This window comes from Haematobia irritans, chromosome 1, assembly GCF_050003625.1.
Source record: "Haematobia irritans isolate KBUSLIRL chromosome 1, ASM5000362v1, whole genome shotgun sequence".
Lineage (NCBI taxonomy): Eukaryota > Metazoa > Arthropoda > Insecta > Diptera > Muscidae > Haematobia > Haematobia irritans.
Window position 1 is genome coordinate 274,835,637 of NC_134397.1, and position 17,059 is coordinate 274,852,695.

At 32.1% G+C, this 17,059-nt stretch overlaps 1 protein-coding gene across 1 annotated transcript; it reads right to left on the minus strand.

Annotated features, from left to right (window-relative positions):
• Nucleotides 1–472: 472 nt before the first annotated feature.
• Snx3 (sorting nexin 3) lies at nt 473–9,101 on the minus strand. The gene is made up of 4 exons (XM_075294925.1): nt 8,871–9,101; nt 8,600–8,803; nt 7,156–7,251; nt 473–1,117 (listed from the first exon to the last, which is right to left on the minus strand). Exons 2-4 carry the CDS (start codon nt 8,777–8,779, stop codon nt 887–889), a joined length of 507 nt encoding a protein of 168 aa, XP_075151040.1. The 5' UTR covers nt 8,780–8,803; nt 8,871–9,101; the 3' UTR covers nt 473–886.
• Between the last annotated feature and the right edge of the window lie 7,958 nt (nt 9,102–17,059).

Sequence of the window (17,059 nt, forward strand, 5' to 3'; positions counted from 1 at the left end):
CTGCAGAAACTGGAAGGAAGGAAATCTACTAAGTGAATTGCTGTTTAGAGAGAATTTTATCACTATTTGGTTTATTTTTCAAAATTGTAGTCATTCGATGATGCAAAAAAATTGAATTGAATTGAACGAAGAACCCTTTTATGCAACGCGGTCATGGACAATGGGGGGCCTTCAACAGGGTGCAACTACTCAGTAACATATGTAATTTTGTTTTTGAGAAAATTCCTCTCGCAGTCTCGTTTGTTGTCGATGCTGAATATGTCCGCAATTTGCCAGGCTAAATGACATATTTTTTTTAAATCAAAACCGTTTCAAACTGGTCCATTTTACAAAAAATAACATTAAAATATATCAAATCATTATTTTTGGTTGGCACATTTTTACACAGATAGAAGTTATTACACGATGGCCACATAGTGGTTTAGCGTATATTAATGAAAAAAAAACCTAAATAGAATAAATAATGCAACAATTTTGAAAACCATATTTTATAATTTTGTGTATATTTTATAATAATATTTTTCAAGACAGTTACAATTAGATTCTTTTTGTTCTGTTTCATAATAACATTGGAATTCGAAAATATATAAAATATAGAATATAATAAGAATATCTTAAATTAAAGAGACAATTGAAAAAGTAGTACTTTTATTTTTATATCATTGTTCCATTCTTAATTCCGTGAATGATAGATACACCATTACAGCTGAGCGCGGATTAGATCGATGACTTCACAAAGAAAAAACAAATTAAATTAAAGCATCTTTTCATCAATCGATTGTTTCTTAAAAACATAACATCTGTTTTATCTTTTACTAGTTTATTGTAAAGTTGTTTTTCTATTTAATTATTTATCATTTTTGTTCGTTATCATTCCTGAAGCCTTTTAAGTGTTGCGTATTTTTCCGGGAACGTAATTTTTATCAATTACACTCTCTTGTAGAAACATATGCAGACACCGCTCATTTTGCGCTAATGGATGACCGGCGATTTTATTGATAAATGCCTCCAAGCCCTTGCGTCGCTCTTCGATGAAATTCTCATCGAATATACCTTCATCGTTGCGGAATGGCATCTGACGTTTCCATGCTTTTCCAGGTAATGGAGGTACAACAATCTGTAAATAATAGAAATTAAAAATGAATAAATGTATTGGAATGCAATAGTATATTAACGCTTAAATAAATAAGAGATATTTTCAACCTACCTTAATGTACAGAATAGATTAAGGTAGGTTGAAAATTCTATTGTAGGAAAAATTTCGATTTGTAATAACAAAAATTCATTTGCACAACTCATATAGCCCAACGATCCATAGACACTATTAGGGCCAATTGGCATATTTTACTATAATAACCTAACCTACTATAATATTGGAAATATTTATATTTGGCTTTGTTGCGAGCTAGCATAGATGGGAACTGCGGGATCATATACACCAACACACAAAAAAATTCACGAAAATTTTGCCCAATTAAAATTTTGATTGAGTTTTAAAAAAATATTCAATTAAAAATTTAATCATCAATTAACTTTTTAATTGACCTTCAATTAATTTTTTAATTGATACTATCATTTCTGTGATTGAAGACATTTCAATTAAAAATTAATTGGATCAATTAATTTCGTGATTGAATCAGAAAAAAATTGTTTGTGTGAATATATTCATTTCATTTATTTTCCCTAACCACCACTCTTATTCTTAAATTGTCGGAACCTGTGAGAAGGGCTACGGATAGTAATCTGCCATCGATATTAGCTGCATTACACCCAAAGAAATTTGTTAGAAATCTGCCAAAACAGTAAAACGTCTGCTGGAAAAGGGCAGTCACTGTTTGCTGAAATAGCAAACATTGTCTGCTATTTTTTAAGCTCGAATATACTAAACCATGTTTTAGTTTAGCTGAAACAAATAAAAATGTCAACTTAGGAGCTATCCTAACACAATTAAAACAATATTTTATGAATATCTATAGTATTTGCCCAAAAATCTGAATATTTATCAAAGTGAGACATAACAATTTTATAATTTGTTGTTCGTTAGGCCCTGAAGTACAAAGATATAACAGCAGACATCGCAGGCTTTTTTTATGAGTGTAGTTTTAAGTAAGTCCTTTGATTCAATTGAGGGAGCCACCGTGGTTAGCATGCCCGCCTTGAATACACAAGGTCGTGGGTTCGATTCCTGCTTCGACTGAACGCCAAAAAGTTTTTCAGCGGTGGATTATCCCACCTCAGTAATGCTGGTGACATTTCTGAGGGTTTCAGCTTCTCTAAGTGGTTTCACTGCAATGTGGAACGCCGTTCGGACTCGGCCATAAAAAGGAGGCCCCTTGTCATTGAGCTTAACATTGAATCGGGCAGCATTTGGCGATAATAGAGAAGTTCACCAATGTGGAGCCTGATACATCGGGCTGCCACCTAGACTAACCTAACCTTAATTCAATTGATCACGGCATATTACATTCTAAGCTTTATAATCAATTCTTTTTCTTCGGTACATCTCGTAATTTGACGTTTTCTTTTCTGTCACGACGCTCACATTTGTTTCAAATAAAGGTTAAAACTCGAACTTGTGTGATATTTATTCTGGGGTTCCTCAGAACCATTTTTCACATCGATTGATGGTTCAATTTCGGAAGAATAATTTTCCTATGTCATTTTCATAAGAAATTAGCAAGTAAGAACCAAAATGAATCATATCCTGCCGCCAGTTCTACACAAAAAGTTGTGAATATATGTAATTATACTTTTTATATACTCGCATATATTTTCGCATTGTCATAACGTCAATTATACTTTAGTCACGGTTAGTAGTCCATTGTAATTTACATAAATTGGCCGCTATGTGGCTTCAAATTACATAATGAAAATAAAATAAATAAAAATAAAATAAATATTCGAATTGGCTAGCGATGAAACATGTGTATAGTCAGGCTTGTGTAGTCGAACTTCCCTATAATGAATCTTGACGGGATCAGAAAATTAGTTCATTGTATTGAAACTTCATTACACAGAAATTATGTCAGAATACAAGAAAATGGGAAGAAAAAAAGCTTCATTGTATGGAAGTTCGCTTTAGAGAAGTTTGACTATAGTATCAAGTTCCATAATCTTCTTGTCCAATAAGCTCAAGTAAATATTGTAATAATTTGTAATATAAACAATTTGGGCATTAAACCAGCCTGCATTGATATCAGGCTAACAAAATGGCAGTGAAATAACTTGTTGTATATCTTAACTAGTTTAACATTAATTTTATCTCCATTTATTTGCAAACCTTTAAAATTTAATATTCAGAAGATTAGACTGGTTTATCTGCTATAGTAAATGTTCATGTATACTTTTAGGAGTTTAAAGTATTTACTGATATGGTAAAAAAAATTGCTCACAAATTTAATATACGACTCGTTAACTTAATTATTTATTAAGAATCCAATCATATATGTATTATTAAAGCTAACACTGCGTGGATATGAGAGAAAGAAATGAGATTCTTTAACGGTCAGTATTTGAGCTAAAAGGAGGTCATTAGTACCATTCATTTATCTTCTCCCCATAGTAATGGTGAAACAACTGAGTATTTCAAAGCTTATCTAAACAATTCACATATAGTGCGACACTACACATTTTTTTTATTGAGGTACACCATCGTGGTGTCACAAAACAAAATACACCTGGACCTCGGTTTGCCGTCATTTCGTTTTGCGTTGTTTTGAAGTAGCGTCGCTGTTGAATTATTACTAGTTTTCACTTTGCGTTGTTAGATTTTCAAAGTTGCGTTACTATCTATCTCCAATCTTTGCATAGTTTGCCATAGAAACTCATAATTCACTTTGCGTCGTTTCAGTTTGCGTCGTCTTTTTTTGGAACGTATCGACGCAAAGCGAGGTCGTGTAGTGATACCCTTAACAACCTAGTTGTGGTTTACTATACATGTGACAAAAGTATATCTATTCAAATTTGGAGAAAAATCATAGAGTGCAGGAAAGCTATTATTTATCAGGGATGGAAACCGCAGTACTATAGTACTTTTTTCAATACTCTTTCACCTTGATCAGTACCGTGGTACCCCCGCGAATGATTTAATACCTTTTGTGTATACAGTTTTGAGCCGATATCAGATTTATGGAACGATAGTTTTGACAAAATATTTTAATATTTTGAGAAAGTCTTTAACAAACTTATTTACTAATGGTCTTTTATAAATTTGTCAAAATAGACAAGTTTATGCGGTAAATCTCGATTTTGTAAAAGCCAGAGTAAAAAAAAACGATTTTCTATAAAAAATTTTCAAAATTTTTTTTCTATCGAAAATTTTGTCAACATTTTATTTCTATAGAAAATTTGGTCAAAATTTTATTTCTATAGAAAATTTTGTCAAAATTTTATTACTATAGAAAATTTTGTCCAAATTTTAGTTCTGCAGAAAATTTTCTGAACATTTTATTCTACACACAAAAAATTATCACCAAAATTTTTTCAATTAAGCACTTAATTGAATTTAGAAACGGATTCAATTAATATGTTAATTGATTCAATTAATTATTTAATCAAATCCGAATAAAAATCAATAAAAAAAATGATTGATATTTGTTACGTTTCCAATTAAAATATTAATTGATTCAATCAATTTGTTAATCAATTCGGAAATAATTTTCAATTACAAACGTGATTGAAATTTTTTCCGTTTCCAATTACACATGTGATTGATCCAATCACCTTTGTGATTGAAATTGAATAATTTTGAGCAATGGAAAGAGCGAAAAGAGAACAAGAGAATGGGTATTTATTCAACAATGTATGATGGAGAGATCAGTCTGTGGAAGTAACTCGTAACGAACGGTTGGTTTTTTGTTTTTCGCGTAAATTGAAAAACATGATTGGCGACATTCTGTCTGCTGCATTCAATATGTGTGCATAAATATTTTGAACGCAACAACAAATCATAGCAAAGGGTTGAAATAAAGTGTGCAACAACAAACGACCACGTGGTAAAGGTTTGAAAAAAATATATGAGAGAACGCATTTGAAATTACCTGTGTTTGTGTTTTGTGGTATTGTAAAAATGGAAAATAATCTACCTTTATTGAAGGTAAGAAATTGTGAAATGTGAATACGGGTTTCCATTGAAGCCTGTTTACATTAAACGGACTAAAATAATATATTTTTTTATTCATTTCTTTTAGTGGCCAATTTTATTTTGTGAAAATGACCAATCAATCCCATCAACTCCATCATTTTATTAAATATATAAGAATATGTTTGCAACAAAAAAGTGGGTACCGTTTTGATCTTTTAAAATTACAAACTTTTTTCACTCCTAGTTTTCTTAAAACCAAGAGCGGTATGGGTTTGTTGGAAGATTCACCTTGAAGTTGCGAAGTAGCGTTGGCATTAAATTGCATTTTTGTTTTACCTGCCTTTTTCAGTTTGAACCCAAGTAGAGAACAGTATATCTGATATATAAACTAATGAGCTGAATTATGTAATTATGTAAAAATATGAAAAATATCCGAAAATAATAAAAATATGTATCTTCCATTTATATTTTTTTCTATTTCCAGAATTTACAAAGTATCATCAATATAATACCAAATACTACATTGTTTTCCCATTATTTTTGTCTTTCATTGGTTCAAATTTTAATAGACGATTTCAATGTGTGGATTTTGGAAAGGAATTGTTACTAAAATTAAATTACCGAGCTCCTTAATACACCTTTTTATGCTAAAAGACTACAACTACAAAAGAAGCTTATAAATCTGTAACCTGGAACTAAGAATTGAACTTGATATTCTATGCAGGTAATGTTTAACAAAATTAATTTTTAATTGAACAAATTTAAATTCAAATTATTCTAATTTAGCTTACAGGCTGCTGAATTATTGGAAATATAGGCGCATCTACATATTAGAAGGAACATGCTAACATGGTTATTATTATAAGGAAGATAATGATTTATATAATTTATTTTTTCACCCTATAGTTGTTATTGATAGTAATTGTATTAGTAAGTTATGTTAGAACAAAACACAAATAACAAGAACCAAATTTATTTGTCTATTGCATAATTCAAAAAATAATAAAATATTGAATATGTTTTATAAGAAACACATATTTTCTTTTATTTCAAATAAAACTAAATACGATTTTGGGGTCGCAATATATAATTTTTTTGATCGAAATTTATAGCCAATTTCAATTAATTATTTAATTGAATGAATCAAATAGTTGATTGATTTTTGTCGCGAAATTAATTAAAATTTTAATTGATTCAATTAAAACTGTGATTGAATTTTATGTTAAAAATCAATCACGTTTTTAATTGATTCAATCACACAATTAATTGATTCCGTGACAAAAGTCAATTAGATTTTTAATTGAAAATCGTGTTGGTTTTCAATCAAAATGGGTGATTGATACTATCATTTTCGTGATTGAAGACATTTCAATTAAAAAAATGATTGAATCCGCGATTTTCGTGATTGAAATCAAAAAAAAATTTTTTGTGTGTATAGAAAATTGTGTCAAAATTTTATTCTATAGAAAATTGTGTCAAAATGTTATTCTATAGAAAATTGTGTCAACAATTTATTTTTATTTATAAATCTGTGACGCACCATTTTTGGAAGAATTTTACCAACTGTGGCAACCGCGATTACAATACTACTGTAGTCTTTGTAAGCGGATATAAAACAAAAAAAAATATATTTAAAATTGTGGAGTTGACAATAAAAATTTAGTTTAAAAAAGATTATTGTAATTTTCCAATGGAATTTTTTTTGAAATTTAGTGAAAAGTACTTTTTCGCTCAAAAAGATACCTTTTTTGTACTTTCTTAAAAATTGCATTTTCCATCCCTGTTATTTATATGTAAAATAAGTGTTTTACTTGTGAATAAATTAATTATTGTACATATTATTAGTCAAAGTCAAATTTATACACGCTTAGCTTTAGATCCCTGGTGACAGTACATATTCTTGTTGCTTATTAGGGTCTTATATGAAAATTTTTAATTGAAGAAGCATATGACATTTCATCTTCTCACGCAAACTATTTCCACCCCACTTTGCATCATCGCTTCCAGCAAATCTCTTTAGATTATATTTTTTTGTTGGTCACTACACTAATTTAGCTTATTTCAATACATACCTTACTGTCACGTTCCAACTCATTTCTTAGCCATTCAAAATCACTATAACGACGACGTACGCTAGAATCCTTTACTTTGAAAACGGGAAGATTTGTCTGAAATGGTTATGAATGTATATATTAATGGTCAGATTTAAACAATTTACAGAAAATTAATAGAAGGCATTTGCATAGAAAAATTAGTTTATTTTAGTTTCTTGGATTTTGGTGTTTGGTATAGCCTGCAAAATTAATCGATTAATCGCACTTTATAGTTTACACGAATCAATCTTATATATCATAATATGTCTATAGCGACATTTGTGAAGACATTTAACTAAATAAAATAATTCTTAACATACAAAAGATCGTTGGTTGTAATTGAAATGTTCGAGCACTAAGTAGCTGTCATACATCGACACGGGAAAAGTTCCTACCTATAGCATCATAAATAAAATAAATGCACCTTTTTTTAGATATTCAACCTTTGTACAGGGGAAGAGTCGACAATCAATTTTTGTGTCGTGTCGACATTCTGAATCTTCAATGTGAATTGAAAGAAAGATGTGATTTAGTAGCTAATTTTATAGTGAAAAATCCATCAAATGTCTACTGAACGTTACATACAAATGTAACCTTAAATGCTCTTTACCACAATAGTAAATGCTTAGTTAGTGTCCAAAACTTAAAATTATTTAGATTTTTTATATATTTAGATATTAGGAAATTGAAACAATTTGTCGGATTTCAAAAATATTTTTTCAGATGCGAATTAAAATGATTCATTTCCTTTTTATTTAGTAAATATTCATATGCTTTCTGTGAAAATATGATACTCCGATTCTATAATCATTTTTCACATATTCAACGTTGGTTTTCTTGTTATTTAATGTGTCACCCAAAACTCAATTTATCAATACTTAATCCTATGTGCGATCTTCTATTAGATAAATATTGTTTTGTTTTAAATAACATTCCATGCAGTAAATTTGTTAACTACACCACTTATTAAATATGACAGTAATGTTTCCTTTCTCTTGACCTCTTATTTATGCGGGTGGATGTTCTTATCGCCAAACAGAAAAACGCATTTATTTTGATTTCCTTGATCGTGCATCGACACCGGACGGACGGCGTTGTAATGAGAACTCAGAGTAGGTCGATGACTAATGCTATATAGAAGACCAATCAATCCATATTTTATGCACTGATTTCGTTGCAACAAAAGGGAGCAATCATAAAACCTCGGAAATAAATATTATCGCTTATCAGTTATGGAGTATTTGATTTTATACAAGAACATTTCAGTGATTTTAGAGGCAAGTAGGAACAATGAATAAATGACATACGCCCCATTTACAAAGTGAAGAACAAAGCGGTTTCTTAACCTTTGACTACACCCCGCCCAGCAAACTATCTCTAACAATTGATGCAAATTTTGGGAATAAATGACCATTTTACTCACCCTCATTTTGACCTCGTAATCGGTATACCGTTTTTTACCCGCCGTCATGGACGTCTGAGGATTTATGACGTCGATTTCCAAGAAATTCGCAGGAACTGCATATGCATCATCCAAAGTTTGTTTCTTCACATTAAGGCGACGAGTGGCATCGGTAGTTGTTCCGTCGGATTCCACCATCATATTTCGAGACCTCTAGACTTTTTGCTGAAATATATCCAACACCTATTACTCGCCAAGTTGTGAGCAACAGCAATTCTCTATTGTTTTTTACTTGTTCCAAGACTTGTTTTTCCAGAAATTTCAATAATATTAGGGAATTTTTTTCGCTCAAATATTACTCCCTCCTAAGAATTATAGCTTTACTTCGGGTGAGTTTTATCGCCTCAAGCGTAAAATATATGATAATTCGCTTTAATTATAATTTAATTAAATTTTCTTGTGATTGAAGATTTCTGTTTTCTCGAATTGCATTTGTTGTTGTGCGAGCGATAACAAAACTGTCGATAAATATCGATCACATTGTTGCCAATATACATTTGGACAACCAATATGGGTACATTTGGAAAAAACAATGCCAATGTAACAAAAAATGTACAAAAGTACGTTGAAAGACGGCGTCATTATTGTTTACCCGGCTTTTTTCTACACCAAGCAAGGATTTTCTCATGGCTGAATAAGGAGGTTGAATCACGATAACAAAAACAACAAATTTCAAAATGTTTACAATTTTAAGAAGTCAAAATCAGCTGATAAAAGAATCGTATGGCATTGGTAAAAGTAGCAATTATTTATTCTTTCAATTGTCCTGAAAAAATAATTAAAATCCAGAGAAAAATAAAGGTTCAAATCTAATTGCGTCACCTATGAGTGATTGCGAAGTGGATAATTCATCCGAGGAACGCCGATATGAGACAAATAAGACTATAATACCCACCAAAGTTAAGAATGGAAGTCAGTCAAATGGATCTTCGCCATCTATTAACAAAAACAGTTTATGATGCAGTTTAAAAACTGATGTGCGTGGTATTTTGGGTCTGGAATATGTTATCAAGATACTCAAGTCATCTTTGAACAATTCTCCAGCTATGAATGCGCGAGTTTGTTTGAGATGCATTTGCTATGCAGTGTCATTTAGAGAGCTGCAATCACCATAAACATATGATTTTGACATCTTAAAATTTTGTCGAAATAAAAAAATTGTAATTATATGGGCCTATGATTTAACCTTCTTGTTCAGCCATGGATTTTCTAATTTCAACTTAAGGCCTGGTTATGAATCCAAAAGCGGGACGTAATCGTAGCGTGTCATCTGTTTGTTTTTTATATATTATTTTAATAATAATATATTTTTTATTATTATTTTACGAAAAGAAATTAATTTGTTTATTTTAATAATAATATTATATCTTAAATTATAATTAATAATTATAATTAATTATTTTAATTATAATTTAAAAAAATAAATTTAACATTTTTGTTGTATTGTAGAGTAATAATAATAATAATAATAATATAGGGCCGTTTTCTTTTTGCACTGGATGCAACATTTGTATGGGCTATCCAGAACATCGTTGCACTGGTGTTCTATCCAGAACATCTCATCAGTGCAAGTCGCGCCGATGTTGCCAGATTGTATTTTGATAAAGTAACGCTTCATCGATTCACAATAGCAATTTATCGTGACTATTTTTTCGAAAAACATGAAATTCAAAGTGGTACAGTGTCATAAATAATCGCAGCAGTAAATATTTATTACTAATTGGAGCATTTCATACATTAAAAATGCAAGATTTCACTGGAGATGTCCTGGATAAACGAGTACTCTGTTTTCGTTTAGTCCTTCACGGCTTAGCATATCCAGTGCTAAAAGAAAACAGCCCTAATAATGACAAATAAATAAATATAAACGTATGCGCTTTGCAGACTATCAGTTATTCCGGACGGAATGTCAGTGTTTGTAAAGAATCTTACAGTGTGTCGGATCGATACGACTTGTCGGCGATGACTAAATAATCGGTAAATGTGTTATCGATCCCATAAACATGCAGCAGTATCGATTATGCCTTCGGACTTAACTTATAATGTACACAATATATGGGATATGTTCGACACGAGCACTGACGTCCGGGATAACTGATAGTCTGTAAAGCGCATTAATAATATCGGAGGGATGATGGTGATGGACGATGCAGACTATAAATTGCTTTGTGGTGGAAAGGCTCACCTGCCCTCATTTAAGTCCTGAAAAGAAAATACAAAAATATACAAATTAAAAACGAAACAACTAATAAAATTAAAGACTTACGAATTTAAATGCACGAATAAATGGATTATTCGACATTTTTCAAATATTTCTTTAATGTAATTGGGCTTGTTTTCGAAGTTTCGATAAGTTGCAAGAAATATTCATCTGCCTATCGGGCAGGGTGAACTCTTTCCTTGCCTGCGTCTCAACTGTCCGGAACGCCTTTCGGATTTCTGACGACAACCCATATAATAGGCTTGTCTTGTCGGACATCGCCGGCTCCTCGTCAACTAATTCAACGACCCGGAGCCATAAAGTTTTATTCCGGAGAGACACTGCAAAAAAATATAGAAATAAATATAAAGTAAATTCGATAATGAAATAATGTATAATAAAAATAAATACTTACATGGATTGCCACTAGGTGGTTTGTCGTCCTGAAGATCCTGAGAATTCGCAGGTTCCTGAGAATTTCGAAGTTTCTTCTTTCAATAAAGAAATCTACTCCCTTTGGGAGATTTGCATCTTCACAAATATAGTTATAAATTTTTGGGACTGGAAACAAATAAATTAAAAAAATAATAATAATATTTTGTAGTAATAATAATAATCCATAATACCAGCATGTTAGACTAATCTTTTAAAGATATATAATATTTGTAGCGAGATATGATGTTGCTTCCTTGAGTTCAAGAATGATAAAAAGCCTTTCATCATATACTTACCTACCATCAAATAGTTAGACCGTAATAGGTATTCTAATTATACCCTAAAACCACATAGTGGTCACGTTGACATTTTTACTAACAGATCGTCGTCAAATTTGGCACAAAGTAATCTTTTGCATCGCCCTTTAAGTCTACAAAATTTTATCGAAATCGATTCAGATTTAGATATGGCACTCATATATATGTATCGCCCGATTTTTCCAAATTTGGCCAGAAAACCCTTATTTATTACCCGATCTTTCTCAAATTAAGCAAATGGTAACCTTCTATAGTATTATACTCTTATTTATTAAACAAAGTTATTAAAATTCCAAATTTGGATGTACTAGACTTACCTGCAAAAGTAGATATTAGACTATATAGACCCCATATACAGTGCTGTTCAAAATTCCTGTAATATTTTTATTGGCATTAATTTTTACCTCAAATAATTATAAGGACCTAAATGAGTTACATTAAACGAACAAAAAGAGGCATTGTAGGAATATGATCGTTTAGTTCATTGCCTAATTAGGCAATGAGTCGAGTAACGCAATTAGCTCACATATCGATATGTTTTCGACAGGTTTAACAACATGAAGAGAATGTGCGTAGTTTGCCGTAATAAAAAAATCCAAGGAGATTTATTTTTGTTACATGCATTTAAAAATTATGAAGAAATTTGTGCAGCCCTGGGCTTAAATCCAGCTTTGGTTCCCGACTACTATAAAATATGTAGGAAACACTTTACCCAGCAAGAACTCCACAGAAAAAAATGAAGACCATGTGGTATTCCCACGGAGTCTATGGAGGGATACACTGTATATAAACCCTATATAGCTGCTTGTAAGTCTATTAGTTTTCATTTACAAATTTTCCATAAACGAATGATTTCATTTTCAACAGCAACATCGTCAGCAACACAAAATGCCCCGTCAGCAGCACAAAATGCCTCGCCTCAGATGTTATTTGAGGATGACCTTTCTGTGGGCCCATGTAAGTTTTTGACTTTATATAATTTTCCATGTATGATTTTCATTTAACAACAGCAACATCCTCAGCAGCACAAAATGCCCCGTCTCAGATGTTATTTGAGGATGACCTTTATGTGGGCCCATGTAAGTTTTTGACTTTATATAATTTTCCGTGTATGATTTTCATTTAACAACAGCAACATCCTCAGCAGCACAAAATGCCCCGTCTCAGATGTTATTTGAGGATGACCTTTATGTGGGCCCATGTAAATTTTAAGTTTCTGACTACATATTATTTCCCATAATCGAGTGACTTTTGTTTTCCACAGCATTAATGACAGCTGGAAATCCAGAGCAATTGATGGTGGTACCATATAGGCATCAAAGCTCAAGCTCACGTAAGACATATTTTTAATTTCTGAATGTATATATGTCATTTGTCATAAACGAATGATTTTTTTCTACAGCATCATCGGCAGGGAATCCAGAACAAACGATGGTGGTGCATTACGACCATTCAAGCTCAAGTAAGACGCATTTTTGATTTCATACTTATCATTTTATTAAATGTTCCCCACAGATTCACATAACCCACCAGTTTTGCCAATAACGCACCGTAGACCACCACCTTTTCAAGACGGAATATACGCAAAACTTCTAGAATACTATATCCTTGGAAATACTGTTTACATTGGCAGCAGAGTGTTATGTATGTATATAAGTACTTATTCTTTATTTAATAATTGAAATGTTTGGAGGGTAAATATGTGAATGTTAATTTTTTCAGGTACTCCTGTTGCTGAACTTTTACAGTATGCACCTGAAGTGATCCCCCAGTAAGGCATATCTCAGCGCATGACATTTTGCGACAATGTTGCATTCATACGAAAAAGTCGTATGCGTAGCATGTGACGACATTAAGGTCAATGCATTGGGGGCTCCATTAAATGAAGTGACCAATCTAGTATTCTCGTTGAGTAGCGTCGCGGCGGTGAGAAGGTGGTCTATGGTGGTTGCGTATTATCAACTGCAACGTAGTCGTAGTAATACAGTAGGAGTAGGCATAGAGCAACTAAAAGAAGTTCTGGAAACAGTATCACAAGCTGGATTCACCCCAAAGTTTCATTGTAGTGATGTATTACCACTCTTGAAGAGAGCTTGTACGGAGGAGAACCTGGTGCTGAAACTAAAACCATTTTTATTTATTGAAATATTTGCATATTTATTACGATATTTGTCTCTACTAAATCATTTAAGATATAATGTATTATGTATATAATACATAGTATAAATTCCGCAAGAAAATATATTATTCAGGAGCTCGTTGACCCGGATAACATTTCCCAAAGATTTAAATTAACATTTCAATCAGAGTATAATAATATAACCCAATTTTATGATAGGAATATAGCAAATCGTTCTTCACTGAGGAATTTGCAAATTTGGAATCCCACAGTGAAGAAGTAAAAGAGATTTTGACGAAATTCTATGAGCTTTTCAACACAAATTTCTTTAAATATGAGTTCGAATCTATGGTTTATAGTGACATTGGTAAGTATATGGCATTATTTCAATATATGTAACAATAATGTTTTATCTTTATATTTTAGCAACGATTGAGGAGTTTATAGAATATTTCCGGAGGTATGCACGTTTCGAAAATTTGATTTATTCCCTTCATGGAATAAAAGAAGCTGCAATATCTTTTTTTGGCAGACATCACGATGTATTGCACTGGGTTTACCACAATATGGTTGGAACAAATATTTTACATGTGGCGTACCAACTTTTCCAGAAGACCTAATTCTTTGTATCCGACCCTGTACCAAATAGGGAGATTATATTCCTAATATTCTGTAAGAGGCTATCCCTTCCATGCGAAACACTTTGAATATAACGGGTGATTTGTTAAGAGCTTGATAACTTTTTTTTTTTTAAAAACGCATAAAATTTGCAAAATCTCATCGGTTCTTTATTTGAAACGTTAGATTGGTCCATGACATTTACTTTTTGAAGATAATTTCATTTAAATGTTGACCGCGGCTTCGTCTTAGGTGGTCCATTCGGAAAGTCCAATTTTGGGCAACTTTTTCGAGCATTTCGGCCGGAATAGCCCGAATTTCTTCGGAAATGTTGTCTTCCAAAGCTGGAATAGTTGCTGGCTTATTTCTGTAGACTTTAGACTTGACGTAGCCCCACAAAAAATAGTCTAAAGGCGTCAAATCGCATGATCTTGGTGGCCAACTTACCGGTCCATTTCTTGAGATGAATTGTTCTCCGAAGTTTTCCCTCAAAATGGCCATATAATCGCGAGCTGTGTGGCATGTAGCGCCATCTTGTTGAAACCACATGTCAACCAAGTTCAGTTCTTCCATCCAGTTTGTTAGCATCGAACGATAGCGATCGCCATTCACCGTAACGTTGCGTCCAACAGCATCTTTGAAAAAATACGGTCCAATGATTCCACCAGCGTACAAACCACACCAAACAGTGCATTTTTCGGGATGCATGGGCAGTTCTTGAACGGCTTCTGGTTGCTCTTCACTCCAAATGCGGCAATTTTGCTTATTTACGTAGCCATTCAACCAGAAATGAGCCTCATCGCTGAACAAAATTTGTCGATAAACACATTTCGAACCGAACACTGATTTTGGTAATAAAATTCAATGATTTGCAAGCGTTGCTCGTTAGTAAGTCTATTCATGATGAAATGTCAAAGCATACTGAGCATCTTTCTCTTTGACACCATGTCTGAAATCCCACGTGATCTGTCAAATACTAATGCATGAAAATCCTAACCTCAAAAGAATCACCCTTTATAAGGGAACTTACAAAAGAAATGGAAATTCTTAATATTAATTACAATTGGAAGGTTAGTCATTTTTATGATTTCCATACATAATTCCCGTTTATGTCATCCATTATTTTTAATTACAGGTGAACAGGTGGTGATAGTGTGAAATAGTTGAAAATAGAAAGGTTGAAGTTTTTATAATTTTGCTCCTTATTGCATTTTTATAATGTTTTTACATTTTCAGATGATGGTTGAGGGAGGATAGTATAACATAACATAGTATAACACAAACTCAATCGTCCATCTAACCGTCTTGTAGTCTATGGTGTTAGCTGCAAATAAAGGACGCTGATGAGGAATTTGGGAAGTTCCGAAACGATTGATATTTCAAAACAAAGAAACTATATCGAAAAAATGCAAATTTGACGTAACTAAGGGCGTTTTCGATTCGCAAAAAATATGTTGCCTTCGTGTTACACTACTTTTTCCCTAATTGACATTTCGACCAAATGATAGTGTAATTCTAAAGTTATTTTTAATTTATAATATTGTGAGGTATAAAGGATCCAAAATCTATGACAGTGTCCTTGATATGTTGCAATCAATTTCGAGAATGTTGCACCTTTTTTCCAATCGACATCGCCATAAATGTATTCGATGTAAGGATATGGTATGCAAGGACAATGGATGTCATTTTTTCTATAAGAACACTTATTGCCCCCCACTATTCCATATCTATGTCAAATCAGGTAAGTAAATGGGATGAATTCGCGTGTATGGTATCAGGGGGTCCAATAAATTAAGGGCATGAAGTTGAACTGTGATTGCTGATTGTTGTTGTGTGTTGAACGTTTTTTATATGGAGTATAACAGTTTTTCGCATTATAAGGTGAGTACACTAAATTCAAATTACAAAAATATATATGAAGACGATTATATTTTGACCAGGTCTTGTCAAATTATGGATGGAGATCCAAGGCATTGATTGCGAAACATTTTATATTTCTAAATAAATTGATTCAAAAAAGTAATCGAGAAAATAAGCTGGTTTTCAGATTGAACACTGAACATAGTACTTAGCTATAGGTCGGTACTAAGTTCGAGTTTAGCCACTAATGATAAGTACTATGTTCAGTTTTCAAGCGGAAAACCAGCTTATTTTCACGGTTAGGTTAGGTGAGGTTAAAGTGGAAGCCCGATTAAATTTCAGGCTCACTTAGATTATTCAGTCCATTGTGATACCACATTTAACTAAAAGTACCTATTACATATGGGCACTTCTAGTCTTAAGTTATTTTCACGGTAACTTCTTTAATCAATTAATTTAGAAATACTAAATGTTTCGCAATCAATACATTGGATCTTTTCCATCCATAATTTGGCAAGACTTGATAAAAATGTAATCGTCTTCCTATATATTTTTGCACTTTGAATGTTTTGGTGAAAAAACCGAACATAGTACTCACCTTTAAAGGTGGGTATTAAGTTCGACTTTAGCCGCTAAAATCGCCATTTTTTCACTAAAGTGAAAACTAAATCAGTAAAAAAAGATATAATATTATACATTTTTGTTTCAGATTTCATTATAACTTGATGCGGAATAGACCAAAGCAAATTTTTATAAGGTTTGTATTCCTTAAAATGGATTATTAAAGAAAAGTAATCGTGAAAAAATGACGATTTTAGCGGCTACTGATTTATTAAATCAAAAATAAATCAGTAGAAGCAGAAAAACGTAAC